Source organism: Eubalaena glacialis, chromosome 1, assembly GCF_028564815.1.
Source record: "Eubalaena glacialis isolate mEubGla1 chromosome 1, mEubGla1.1.hap2.+ XY, whole genome shotgun sequence".
NCBI lineage: Eukaryota > Metazoa > Chordata > Mammalia > Artiodactyla > Balaenidae > Eubalaena > Eubalaena glacialis.
The window spans coordinates 14,040,640-14,055,271 of NC_083716.1; the positions used below are offsets into that span (position 1 = coordinate 14,040,640).

The window sequence follows — 14,632 nt, forward strand, 5'->3', positions numbered from 1 at the left end:
AGAAGGTATAATCTGCTGTTTTTGGATGGAATGTCCTATAAATATCAATTAAATCTATCTGGTCTATTGTGTCATTTAAAGCTTCTGTTTCCTTATTTTCATTTTGGATGATCTGTCCATTGGTTTAAGTGAGGTGTTAAAGTCCCCCACTCTTATTGTGTTACTGTCGATTTCCTCTTTTATAGCTGTTAGCAGTTGCCTTATGTATTGAGGTGCTCCTATGTTGGGTGCATATATATTTTTAATTGTTATATCTTCTTCTAGGATTGATCCCTTGATCATTATGTAGTGTCGTTCCTTGTCTCTTGTAACATTCTTTATTTTAAAGTCTATTTTATCTGATATGAGTATTGCTACTCCAGCTTTCTTTTGATTTCCGTTTGCATGGAATATCTTTTTCCATCCCCTCACTTTCAGTCTGTATGTGTCCCTAGTTCTGAAGTGGGTCTCTTGTAGACAGCATATATATGGGTCTTGTTTTTGTATCCATTCAGCAAGCCTGTGTCTTTTGGTTGGAGCATTTAATCCATTCACGTTTAAGGTAATTATCAATATGTATGTTCCTATGACCATTTTCTTAATTGTTTTGGGTTTGTTTTTGTAGGTCCTTTTCTTCTCTTGTGTTTCCCACTTAGAGAAGTTCCTTTAGCATTTAGTGTAGAGCTGGTTTGGTGGTGCTGAATTCTCTTAGCTTTTGCTTGTCTGTAAAGCTTTTGATTTCTGCATTGAATCTGAATGAGATCCTTGCTGGGTAGAGTAATCTTGGTTGTAGGTTCTTCCCTTTCATCACTTTAAATATGTCATGCCACTCCCTTCTGGCTTGTAGAGTTTCTGCTGAGAAATCAGCTGTTAACCTTATGGGAGTTCCCTTGTATGTTATTTGTGGTTTTTCCCTTGCTGCTTTCAATAATTTTTCTTTGTCTTTAATTGTTGCCAATTTGATTACTGTGTGTCTCGGCGTGTTTCTCCTTGGGTTTATCCTGTATGGGACTTGCTGCGCTTCCTGGACTTGGGTGGCTATTTCCTTTCCCATGTTAGGGAATTTTTCATCTATAATCTCTTCAGATATTTTCTCAGGTCCTTTCTCTCTCTCTTCTCCTTCTGGGACCCCTATAATGCGAATGTTGTTGCATTTAATGTTGTCCCAGAGGTCTCTTAGGCTGTCTTCATTTCTTTTCATTCTTTTTTCTTTATTCTGTTCCGCAGCAGTGAATTCCACCATTCTTTCTTCCAGGTCACTTTTCCATTCTTCTGCCTCAGTTATTCTGCTGTTGATTCCTTCTAGTGTAGTTTTCATTTCAGTTATTGTATTGTTCATCTCTGTTTGTTTGTTCTTTAATTCTTCTAGGTCTTTGTTAATCATTTCTTGCATCTTCTCAATCTTTGCCTCCATTCTTTTTCCGAGGTCCTGGATCATCTTCACTATCATTATTCTGAATTCTTTTTCTGGAAGGTTGCCTATCTCCACTTCATTTACTTGTTTTTCTGGGGTTTTATCTTGTTCCTTCATCTGGTACATAACCCTCTGCGTTTTCATCTTGTCTATCTTTCTGTGAATGTGGTTTCTGTTTCACAGGCTGCAGGATTGCAGTTTTTCTTGCTTCTGCTCAGAAATCAATTTTTGAAGTTAATTTAGGTTACCTTTTTAGTTACAAAAGGAAGATATATACCTTGTAAACATACAAACAATTCTCAAATGTGTAAATTAAAAATTGAATGTTTCTTCCTTACTTCTGTTCACACTTGTCCAATTAAAAACCAAAACCAGGACTTCCCTGGTGGCGCAGTGGTTAAGAATCCGCCTGCCAATGCAGGGGACACAGGTTTGAGCCCTGGTCCGGGAAGATCCCACGTGCTGTGAAGCAACTAAGCCCGTGCACCACAACTACTGAGCCCACGTGCCACAACTACTGAGCCCACACGCCCCAACTAATGAAGCCTGCGCGCCTAGAGCCCGTGCTCTGCAATGAGAAGCCACCGCAGTGAGAAACCCGTGCACTGCAACGAAGAGTAGCCCCCACTTGCCACAACTAGAGAAAGCCCACGGGCAGCAACCAAGACCCAATGCAGCCAACAGTAAATGAATTAAAAAAAAAAACAAAAACCCGAAACCAAAAACATGATCCCCCACACGGAAGAAACAACCGGTTGTCTTCATAACTATGTTAAGTTTTTGTATTTCCTCAACATAATTTCAATTTTTGATGACTTTCCTGTACTTTTTGAATGTATAATTTTTACTATTTAGTGTAGTTTTTCTTTTCTCTGTTTAATGGTGTGGATACCTTTTTCAACATGTAGTCCCAATATACTGTGAGACTATTACATAATTAGTGTTGTTTTCAGACGACTCAGATGATGATATTTTAATGTCATTTTGGAAAAAATGAATTATATATTAATAACACAACATTTTCTTCTCATTCTTTGAAAAGATTTAGGAAAATTTCTCTGAAATTCTGATACCAGTGATGTTATTTGTCTGGTAAGGGACCAACTTAATAACTCTAACCAACAAGTTCTTACCATAGCTAAAAACCAAATTCATTAGGTTTAAATACATCTTAGAAAAAGCATTATTTAGTGTTTTATTTTAGTATCTTAAAGTCTAGAAAAGGTAGTCTAATGACTAATATTTTTCAAGTTACCATTGTTATTGAAAGGAATTTCTTTTCTGTATGTTCTTTTCATCTTATATTGTAATTTAGGGATTGTTACAGGGTTTTGCAAAAGAAATTCATGTTATTAGCATCCCTAAGACATATCTTTATTCTTTTCTCTCCAAAATAACAGAGTTGAGATAATTTATAATCATGTAAAGTTAAGCAAGTTTTCCTGAGTGCTACACGGAAAAGGAGCTCTATCCCTTTTCCCAAGAGAGAACCAGAGCACAGAGAAGCAGTGCAGGGAGAGTAATAAAGCACCCTTGGCACTGATGGTCACTTGTGCCCTGCATTGATTGTCTTACTGCTGAGCTCCCGCCTCTGTCCTGGTCAACCTCGCTGACTGCTTCCTCTCTGTTTGCTCCTGGCCTCCGAGCTGTCTTGGCGAAAGGCCTCACTTGTTGGGAAGCCAGAGAATCTCACTTACTTCAGCTGCTTTTTGCTGGCCTTTCATGTTGACTTCTGAGATATTTTCTAAGATAACCAGCAAGGGACCTCAACCAGTTAAGTTTTAAGAGGGAAAAATGTATAAAAAAATAATTTTTTAAAATAAGAGTAACCTGAAATAAGTCATTTCAATTAAACCATTGATCTCAAGTTTAAGATACTATGATGGAATACTGATTACTCTTCCCTAGCATGTGGATACCTCCCGTCTCACTTTTCTCCAGCCTGGCACTTGTGCACGTGCACACATTCATTCACGCTCTATCTATACCTATTCTTACAGAGAAATGAGGTGTTAGATGGAGGAAGAATGTAAATTTCACTTGAAAATGTTGTTGCTCTACTGTAAGATAGGCCTGATATCAGAATTTGAAAAACATTTCATGCTTGGAGTCACCCATTGGCTGACTTGTGTAGGGTATTAAGGAAAAGAAATAATGGGTGAATAGAAAATAATGTTGCCTTCAATCATGTAAAGTTGTGAAGATTAAGTTAATAATATATGTAAATTGTTTTATAAAATGCTCAGTAAATATTAATATACCTTTTTCCTTCCCTTCTTTACCCTCTTACTGTTAACTACTTTTGTCACTGGGGAAAAACTAATTTAAGACAGAATCTTAGGTCTAGTAGATAGCAGAGGACGGAGATTAGCCAGATGGTTAAGAGCGTGGGCTTGTAAATCAGACAGATCTGGGTTTAAATCCTGATTTTGCTACTCACTTGTGTCTTTGAGAAAGCTGCTTAACCCCTCGGAGCCTCAGTTACCTTATTAGTAAAAGTGGGGTAATAATAGTGTCTACTTGACAGTGGTGTTCTAAGGATTAGATGATAAAGTGTATGTAAAATGATTGCCACCATATCTATCCCATAGTGTTTAGTACATTTTAGCTTTTCATAGCAGATACATTCGACTCATAGGATTGATGTAAGGATTAAAATAATGTGTATAAAATATTTAGTAGAGTACCTGGCATAAGTTCTTGATAAATATTAGCTGCAACTGTTAGTATTAATGTACTTTAAAGCAATAATAAAATGTTAAAAACTGCAGTATAGGACTAAACTATTGTATATATACTGTGCTGGGGCAAGGGTAAAGGTTCTAAAGATTATATAAAAGTTATGAATGAAATCATAGCAATCATTACTTCTAAAATCATTATACTATAATTCAGAAATTGCCTTTAACTTTTTAATAAAAACTCCATATACTTTTCCTTTTGCTCCAGTTTTAGTTGAGGAGATGTGTGAGAATGATTGGTATATATATTTTTATAATTAACTTTTGCAGATGTTTATTGAACAAAACAAGCTAAAGAGACAAAGCCACCTTCTGCTACAGAACTCTGCTCCTGACCAGCAGCTTTTGAAAGCTTTAGATGAAAATGCAAAACTCATACAGCTCCTTGAAGAAGAGAGAATTGAGCATCAACAAAAGGTACCAGATTTTCTCCTGGAGTTTTAATACACACACATACTTAGATTGAGAGGAGTCAGTCCAGTAGCTCATAGTTGCATGTTTTGCCTAAGTGACTAAGTCTTTCCAGTCTTTTCACCTTTTAGAAAAAATAACTACCAAATGAATTTAATTTATAGTACCCAACTAAAATTTATGCACTGTTGTAGGCTTTATAATGATCTTTAAACTGTCCAAAGGGTCAGAAGAAGCGAGGGAAGGAGATACAACTCAAAAAGAGCTTGGATAATGCAGTTTGGAAATGCGCATTTCCAAGTTGAGTTGATTGTGTTTTGGGAGACTGCATATACTAGGAGAATGTATTGTGTAGTGGTCTCAAAGAGCTTGTTGGAGGGCATAGGTTTTATTCAAAGAGGGAGGAAAAGTCCATGTTAGTAGTAATTATTTGCTTAGAGAAAATTTCTGATTTTGTAAACTTGCACAAATCTATATGTTTAAAGACTTCCTAAGTGGTTATTTCAATTTGTATGAGCAGAGCTATTCCAGCTGACACAGCCTACCTGTGTGTGCTAGGCAGAAAGGATAGTCACCGTGGTGGGTGAGAAAGAGAGGCAGAGAGGAGGAGAGGCGGAGAGGTGGAACAAAGCCTTTCAAATTAAAGAAACCACTTGAGAAAAATTACATCAGTGTTTATACTACTTACAGTGTACCTAGTTTGTGAAGGAAAGGCTGTTAGCTGCCATTTGTTATCACCTGTCGAAGTCTCTTTAAGCAACAATATTGACATTTAATCCTTGGAAGTTCCTGGAGTTTTTACCAAGTTGGTTGTGAGGTAGAGTTAATTTTTTTTTTCTTCCGTAAGAAATGTTGGCGTATACGTAGAGAACCTCTAGATGAATATGTGGTAACTGTGCTTGCCCCTGGGAAAGAGGCCTGGGGAATAGGATGGGAGGGAAATAATTTTTTTTGTCCCCATATGCAGAAATTACCTTTTCAAATGAAGAGAATGAAAGAAGGTTTATTTTTATTTAGCTTATGCTAGAAATTTTGGTTCTGAAAAGTTCTACTACTGTAGTTAACTCATTTAGTAAATAATGCTTGCAAGAACCTAGTAAATTGTATTGAGGATGGGACTAAATTGTTGTGTATGTACCTTGTTGGGGTACGGGGAAAGGTACTGAAGATTAGGTAAAAGTTAGAAATGAACTTATAGCAGTCAGTACTTCTAAACTTATTATACTGTACTATACAGTTATTCTGGATAATCTTTCATGTATGTGGTTGAAAATATTTCTTACCTGTCTATAAGTTCCCTTGCAGATTTAGCAATCTTTAAAACACAGCTGTGTTGTTTTTATGATTGTAATAAAACAAATTTTTTAAATATAGAAAAAGCTAAAGCAGAAAATTAAGATTCGTTAAAAATCCCATATTTTGGTGCATATCCAAACTTTATGTAAATGTATAGTTTTATGAATATAGCTTAAATGGAATCATGCCAAGCATATGGTTCTATAACCTGATTTTTTTCATTTGGTAATGTATATTTCCATGTCAGTGTATAGTGAGGTTATGTGATTTTTAAATGGTTGCATAGTATTTCATTTAATGAACATAACTATAATTTATTAAATCAGTAATGTTGGCGGACATTTAGGTTATTTCCAAGTTTTCCCTGTTATAAAGAACATTCTAGTTAATGTATTTGAACACTTGTCTTACTATTTCACAAATTCTAAAAGTAGTATTACTGAATCAAGGGCCTTTTCTTCCTTATTTTTTTTTTTTTAAGGTTTTTGATATTTGTTACCAAATTGTCCCACCAAATTTTTAATATTACCTGAGTTTTTCTTTTGAAAATGGGCACAAAAGCGTTAATCTGTTTTAAATGAATTTTTTACTTAAATTAAATGAATATTTTACTTTTTCTACTCACATTTAAAAATTAAATTATCTGGGACGTAAGTCTTCAATAAATTTATATTGAATCACATTGCTGACAGTGATCTTAAGTATTATCTGTATCCCAGGATTTGTGTGGTTTTTAAGATGAATTGTAATCTCTTTGCTATGAAGTGCAAAGTAAAAGGGAAACATTTATTTTTCCCCTTATTTTCCTTGACAAAGGAAAAACTGTCACCACATAGAAGTCTGTTTATAACTTATAGGTCAAAAAATTAGAAGAGCAGCTACAAAATGAAACTCTCCGCAAAGAGATGCACAACCTCAAACAGCAACTGGATCTTCTAGAAGAAGATAAAAAAGAATTGGAATTGAAATATCAGAATTCTGAGGAGAAAGCTAGAAATTTAAAGCATTCCGGTAAAAGCACTGAGTAGCCTATTATGTCTTATTATTACTATGTGAATCTCTCATGACCAGTACATTTACTGAATGCTATAGAAAAATACCAAGATTTGTTTTAAATTTCTTCATTTCTGACTATTGTAATTCATTAGAACGGTCGCTGTAATCAAATGATTCACAAATATTTAGACTTCTGTTTTGGACTCACAGTCTTTATGAGCATCACATACAGAATTAAGAGACGGAGATATCATTAATGTGGGAAGACCAAAACTGCAGCATTTCTCAGGGCTTCAGAGATGAGTGTTCATTAAATACTTATTTTATTCATTTTAGGGTGCATTTTTAAAAAGAATTAGACTTTTTAAGTTTATACTACCTTCATCTTCGATGTCTAATTATGCGCATGAAATAATACTTTCAGTATCACACCTAACAATAAACTGGGCAACAATATATATATTAAATGGAAAAACTTTTAAAACACCAGGAGATACTTAAACGATTTATTCATTCAGTTCTAGAGGGCTTAACAAGAATGTGTGAGTTGGATTACTACACAGGGATAAGTAATAAGTTTCTGTTGGAAAGTAGGTAATTTAAGGGGGCAGGTTGTTCCCTTTATAACAGCTTCAATATTCACTTCAGATATTTTTGGTTAATTTTATACTAGAATTTTGAAATCTGTACAGAAAAATCAAGTAGGCTTTTTTCCTTTAAAAAATATTCAATGCTTTCTAATCCACAGTGAAAGTCAATTACAATTTATTTTTTTAAATTGGTCTAAAATTAAGGAGTAGTCCATTCTTTTTAGTTATTGTCTGCTGTGTGTGTACCCAGCCATACCCAGTACCCTAGGGTGCTATAAGAAATGTAGAAGAAAAGAAACCATGCCTTTTGTCCATGAGGATCTCAAACTCCCTTTAGAGAAACAGACACATGCATATGAAATAACTAGAGGATTCTTGGTGTCAGGGAGCCTGGCCCCCACTGCTTATTTAAGTGTTGACGGTAAAAACAAATGCACAAATCATTAGGGTCGTCAGTCATGGAAAGTAGAATGGCTGCGTAGAGGGAGAGCTGTTCCTGAGTGCAGTACCTTTAGCCCATCAGAGCCCAATTAGAGGCATTCACATCTGTGATATAAATTCAAATTGAGTTTCTTGAAGTCAGGAACTGTGTCATGAACAGCACTGAGCATAGGCTCTTTCACATTGTTGGAGCTTAGTAAGTACTTGTTTCATTAATGGCTTGAATGAATTGAATGAATAAATTATATTTCCAGAATGCTCTTCAAAAGAGCAAAAAGTTTCTGAGTTAGACACTTGAGAGTCTGAGTCTGGTTAAAATCAAGAACTCTAGGATTTTCAGTTTTTGAAGGAGATTAAGTGGAGGAGGAAAGTATGCTGTTAAAATTCATTACTAAATGTCATCTTTAAAATTAATTCTTGGTCTGTATACTTTAAAAGTCAAGTATTAACAATTTCTTAGTGTTTGAGTAGTAAATTCTATTGTTAACAAATATTTCTTCAGCCTACTCTCAATCCTTACTTCCCACCCATCCAGCCATTGTCTTGATTTTTTTTTTCTTTTCCATAGTTTGTGTATATAGCAAAAAGATGGTAATTTTTTTTTGTAACATATATAAGACCTCTCCTACTGATGATAAAAAGTTTAAAGGGTTCTGCAGTTTCATACTGAAATTTCTAACTTTGCCTTAATAAAAGAACTTGATTTTGAGAGTGGTTGTTTTTTCCTTTACACGTATATAAGGTGTTAAGTTGCTTATTTCAGCTCTTTTCTGAATGCTTGCTCTCTGTGCAGTTGATGAACTCCAGAAACGGGTGAACCAGTCTGAGAATTCGGTACCTCCCCCACCTCCTCCTCCACCACCGCTTCCTCCTCCCCCTCCAAATCCTATCCGGTAAGCACGTCCAGGAAGACTGCTCTGCATCAAATGTTAGTCCTTGTCAGAGAAACTGAAGTTTATGCTATTGGTATCCTTTTTAAGCAATACGGGCTTAGATGCATCATTTTGAGGGGCGTAGTGGTAAGAAGTATGAAAGATATCACCAGGTGTTTCAGAGAATTTTCTGAAGGCCAGTGTATCATTCCTTTCTTGTAACATATAAAGACATCTTGTGGCCTACAGTGTTCTTCTGTTGTAGATGTTTATATTTCATGTGGATGTTCCAAACCAAGGAGATAGACATCTAAAAAAATTTTTTTGTTACTTCAGTTTTAAAACTTCAGTCCGTATCATTAGGATTTCCTTTAACTGGAAGATCAAGGAATTTTGAGCTTCTCCAGAATGTTTTTATGTTTTTCTCTCACTAACTTGAATTTGAAAAGCTATGCTTTGTTCAGTTATTTAAAAAATAAAAGTACTGAACTAACAAAAACCTAACAGATCTACTTTAAGCCACTGAAGTAGTTAAGGCAAAATAATTTTTACACGTGATCGATCCAAGAGTCAATTGAAAGAATTTCAGGTATTTGAAGTTCTTTCTCTCCTGGGTAGCTAAATCTGTAGGAGATATTCTGAATTTGACATTTAAAATAGGAAATTCATCACTTTGATCTTTTTCTAAGGTCTAGAATTTTGAGCTTGATAAGAAAGGTCTCTTCTGTCTGTGAGGAGGGAGAACTATTAAAAAACGATTATAATCTTGCTGTTGGCCTTTAATTTTTAGTCTCTGAAACCTTGAGAGCCCTTAGAATTAGAAGTAAAGTATAACCTAAATAGAATATTTTCTCAAAAAGCATCCTACAGTCACACTGAGAAATGAAAGTAGGACTCAGCAGACTATGTATATCTAAAGCATGAACTCTTATAAGGCCTGTTAAAGAAAATTTTCATTGAATAACATGAATGATTTTTATTTTAAGATGAATTTAAGTAGTATAAGATATAATTTCTCAGTAGAAAGAGATTTTTATTTTTTGGTAAGGAGTACTTTCATGTCAAAAAAATATATTTGCATTTATATTGAGTTTCAATGGACTTTGAATCCACTAATAAAGGTTTTCCAACTTTGTTCCTGAGCTGTTTGTTTTACCCTGATGTAGATCATGGATAGAAGTGGTAGTGGAAGAAAAAGACTAGAGCCTGTGGCTTCTTTAAGTGGCTTTATTGCTTTCCCCTCCTCTTCCTGCTCATTTGACTTAGAGGACAGATGGGAGAGAGTTAAGAGAGGAAAAAGGCATATCTTGGTCATTTTGTAGTAATGGAGTGAAAGGACAGGTCCTGGCCAGGTGTGGCTCATGGGGAAAGGGTAGGGTATATTAGTGTATTAGTCAGGGTTCTCCAGAGAAACAGAACCAATAGGATGTGTGTGTGTGTGCGTGTGTGTGTGTGGACGTGTGTGTGTGTGTACATGTGTACATACTCATCATATACATAAAACGAGAATGTATTCTCAAGAATTGGTTCACATGACTATGGAGGCTGACAAGTCCCAGGATCTGCAGGGTGAGTCCGCAAGCTGGAGACCAAGGAGAGCCTGTGGCATTGTTTCAGTCTGAAGGTCAACAGGCCAGGAAGAGGCAGTGTTTCAGTTTGAGTCAAAAGCAGGACAGAGCAGATGTCCTAGTTTCAAGGCAGTCAGGCAGGAGGAATTTTCTCTTACTTGGGGGAGGGTCACCTTTTGTTATATTCAGGCCTTCAACTGATTGAGTGAGGCCCATCCCATATTAGGGAGGACAGTCACTTAGGCTACCAATTTAAATGTTAATCTCATCCAGAACCCTCACAGAAATACCCAGAATAATGTTTGACCATTTATCTGAGTACCCCATGACCCAGTCAAGTTGACTCATAAATTTACCATCACAGTGGGTGTGAAGAACACTTGAAGAATTTCAAGGTGAATATTTTCCACCTGGGGCAGTTTTAGCCAGAGGTTTGGATGATTGGTCCCAGATGTCTTGTCCTGGTCTTTTCATCTGTCCTGTGAAACTCACACTATCTATTGATATTTCCTCTTTAGTCTAAGCAACATCTTGACAGTTCTTTTTATTATTACAGATGATTTTCCTATGGACACCATATCAGTCTTCACCTTATACTTCAGAACATTTAAAGCTAGCACTTTCTCTTATCTACTTAGGTGGTTTGCAGTGTTGGACATATATTCCTAGTTCATTTATGTAAATACATACAACTGTTCTGAGCAGTACAAATAACTTCTTGCTGTGTAATCTTTATGTACAATAATACACATTCTCAAAACTTCCCCTCAGAACCAGAGATGGGGTCATTACAGAATGAGGAGAGGCCTCTGATTAGTGAGAGCCCTCCTCAAACCCCACCCTTCTATGGAATGTTAACAAGTAGACATTGAATATTCCTGTTTTCAGTTGACAGAATGGAAAAAATAAAGTTTGCATCATTTAATTCCCTCACCTTATGGATTAAAATGTACTTGTTTTAAAGTTCTGTGCAAATTAGAAGTTTTGTAAAAATAATTTAATTACATTTTGGGCCACTATGAGCCCAAAGAAGACTAACTAGATGAAGTTAAAAGCTCAGTGACTGATTGTTTCCCAGTTGGTAAGTCCTGGCAACTTCACAGGGTAGAGTAGGATGTAGCACTTTCTTTTTGCTGTGCTTTGTGGGAGATTGTTCAGTGTGTATGAGAATTTTAAGAAAAGGCAATTAGGGAGGGGATTAATAATATAACCAAAGATAGAAGTAAGAAGTAAAAAAAAAAATCTAAAAATGATAGTGGTTAAGGAACATCAAGTTGTTCTGTCCTCAGAGCAAATAGTACTGTGTATCCAGTTGCCCCTTTTTCTGGAGGCAGCATTATGCCTCTCTTCCCAATTTGTCTTCCTCAGGACTGTATTTTGTCAAATCCAGTTTACCACACTGAGGACATTTATAATGTAGTTGAAAGAATTTCAGAGTACTTGATTCATTTTTTTTAAGTTGGTGTTTTTTTTTTTTTGGTGGGGGTGATAATATATATGTAGAAGTGTACACAAACTTATGTACAGTTTAAAATAATATAAAATGAGTATCCACTTAATCACCATCAAAATCAAGAAAAAGAACAATGCTAGTACCCTCAAGTCCTATCCTTTTATCCTTTTCTTAAAGAAAAGGGTTTTTTTTGCCTATATACATATCCCTAAACTACTGTAAATACATATACGGTCTGTTTATAACTTGATATAATTGGAATTATAGTGTATTCCTTTGTGTCTTTTTCTTTTCACTTTATATTATTTTGTAAGATTCATCCATATTATTTTATGTAGCCAAAGTTCATTCATATTCATTGATACGTAACCCACTTTATGAATGTCCCAAAATGTGTTTATCCATTGTAATACTGATAGACATTTGAGTCATTCCCAGTTCAGGGAAGTTATGGATATTCTACATGAACATTCCTGTACATGCTTCCTGGTGCACAAGCGCTTGTATTTCTGTAAGATATATGGAAGTTGAATCACTGGCTCGTAGGATATGTCTATCTTCATGCTGAACAGTTTTCTAAAGTGGTGCTATCAATTTATTCATCTTCAGTTTGAGAATTCCTGTTACTCCACAAACCTACCAACACTTGATGTTATCAGACTTAAAATTTCTTGCCTATTTGATGAGTGTTTAGTAAAACCTCAGTGTGGCTTTTATTTGTGTTTTCCTAATAACTAAAGAAGTCAAGCACCTGTTTGTATGTGTGTTGGAAATTTGGACATCCTTTTTTATGGGGTTTCTTGGTTTTGTCCTTTTTTCTGTTGGGTGTGTGCTTTTTCTCATTGATTTGTAGAGTTTCTTTTTATTCTTTATGATGTCTTTTAATATATGGAGGTTTTAAATTTTCATGTCAAATTTATCATGATTTGGATTTTACACAGATTTTTAAAACATGGACCAGAGAGACAGTGGTCTGAATATATGTTATCCCTGAAGTATCTGGTCTATGTTGTGCAGATTCAGATGTTTTTATGCCCATATTTCGCAAATAGATATTTACCAAAACATCCCCTAATTCTTTTGTCCTTCCCTCTCCCTCAAATGTATTACATAGATAGCTGTTTCTGAATTTTAAGTATGGATATTGAAAGGTTTTCTGTATGTATTTTACTTTGCAGATGTCTCTGCATAAAATTAGTAATAATGTTAGCAGCCCCCTTCTTCCAGTAACTAGTTTGGTTTTTACACAGTAAAGGGATGAGACATCTTTCTCTTAAAAATTTAACAGTTTATTAAAGTGGAAAGTAGGCTACTTAAATTCTAGTTATATATTCATGCACTTAGAGAAGAGTTGGATTTTTACTGATTATTTAGAATCTATACATTTTATTTCTTGGATCATAAGGCATCCACTAATCCTGTCAATCTTTTTCTTTCTCCTAAAGATCCCTCATGTCCATGATCCGGAAGCGATCCCACCCCAGTGGCAGTGGTGCTAAGAAAGAAAAAGCAGCTCAACCAGAAACAGGTAATTCTCACCCCACCCCTTTGGTTAACTTTTTGTTGATGGTGTACAATTTTTCAACAGTAGACATACTTGTTAGCCCTTTGACTATGAACAGATTGTTGGGGAGAAAGGTGAACTTAACAGCTATAAGAATGAACCAAAGAACAGTCATTGTCTTCATGTAGCTTACTGTCTAGAGCAGGTAAACATTCACACATATCACTGTAATGTGAGGGATGCTGGGAAATGTGTTTTCATTAAGGGGTGAGGTACTTTGGGGTATAAAAGAAAGAGAGGGAGTAATTCCAAATGAGGATTTGGGGAAAGGTCTTTAAAAATATATATATATATAGGCTATATTTTCTGTGCTGTACAATCACCACTCCTTATGTTTATTTTTAAAAATTAGTTAATTAATTTTTGGCTGTGTTGGGTCTTCGTTGCTGTGCGTGGGCTTTCTCTAGTTGCGGCGAGCGGGGGCTACTCTTCGTTGTGGTACGCAAGCTTCTCATTGCAATGACTTCTTCTGTTGCGAAGCACGGGCTCTGGGTGCGCGGGCTTCAGTAGTTGTGGCACGTGGGCTCAGTAGTTGCAGCACGTGGGCTCAGTAATTGCGGCTCCTGGGCTCTAGAGCACAGGCTCAGCAGTCGCGTGGCGCATGGGCTTAGTTGCTCCTCGGCATATGGGATCTTCCTGGACGAGGGATCGAACCCGTGAACCTGGCACTGGCAAGCGGGCTCTTAACCACCGCGCCACCAGGAAAGTCCTGGGGAAAGGCTTTTTAGAGTTGATAGCAATGAACTGAGACTTTGTCAAGCACTTTCTTTGTTCTCTCCAGTGCTTTGTACTGGAGATACAAGACATAAAGTCACATTTGAGTGGGGCAGACAGGAAGTAAACACGTAATTACCAGGGCAATATATAATTATTTAAGTACATTTTTTTGATCAGTACTGTGGAGGAGTGATTATCAGTACTGATCTAAGAGATGATGGAGGTGGACTACTGGTGTCAGCACATGATGTGTAAGCTGAGTAGTTGTGGATTTAGAAGGTCAGGGTATATATGGTAAAATAGATCACATGGAGGGGCAACAATTCAGAGGTCCAGAGTGGGGAAGGAGCTTAGCATATTAGGAAACTGAAAGAAAGTTGATATTACTAGAACATGGGGTGCAAGAGAGGAAGTCTACTAGGTAGGCAGGAGCCAGATTCTAGAGGCGGTGGTCAAGATTTTGATATTTATCCTAAGGGCAGTAGAAGTTTAAGTAGGAGTGTAACATGATGAGATTTGTCCTTTGTAAAAAATTACACTGGCTGCAGTGAGAGAACAGAGAACAGACTGTACAGGAATGAGAGTGGATG

General features: G+C 36.1%; 1 protein-coding gene across 2 annotated transcripts in view; it reads left to right on the top strand.

Moving 5' to 3' along the window:
* Nucleotides 1-14,632, top strand: part of SHTN1 (shootin 1) — a 101,102-nt gene that overhangs the window by 51,265 nt on the left and 35,205 nt on the right. For both annotated transcript variants that reach the window (XM_061192971.1, XM_061192965.1), the window contains exons 9-12: nucleotides 4,405-4,551; nucleotides 6,699-6,852; nucleotides 8,662-8,761; nucleotides 13,207-13,289. In XM_061192971.1, the coding sequence (XP_061048954.1) occupies nucleotides 4,405-4,551; nucleotides 6,699-6,852; nucleotides 8,662-8,761; nucleotides 13,207-13,289 (484 nt within the window). The remainder of the gene's footprint in view (nucleotides 1-4,404; nucleotides 4,552-6,698; nucleotides 6,853-8,661; nucleotides 8,762-13,206; nucleotides 13,290-14,632) is intronic.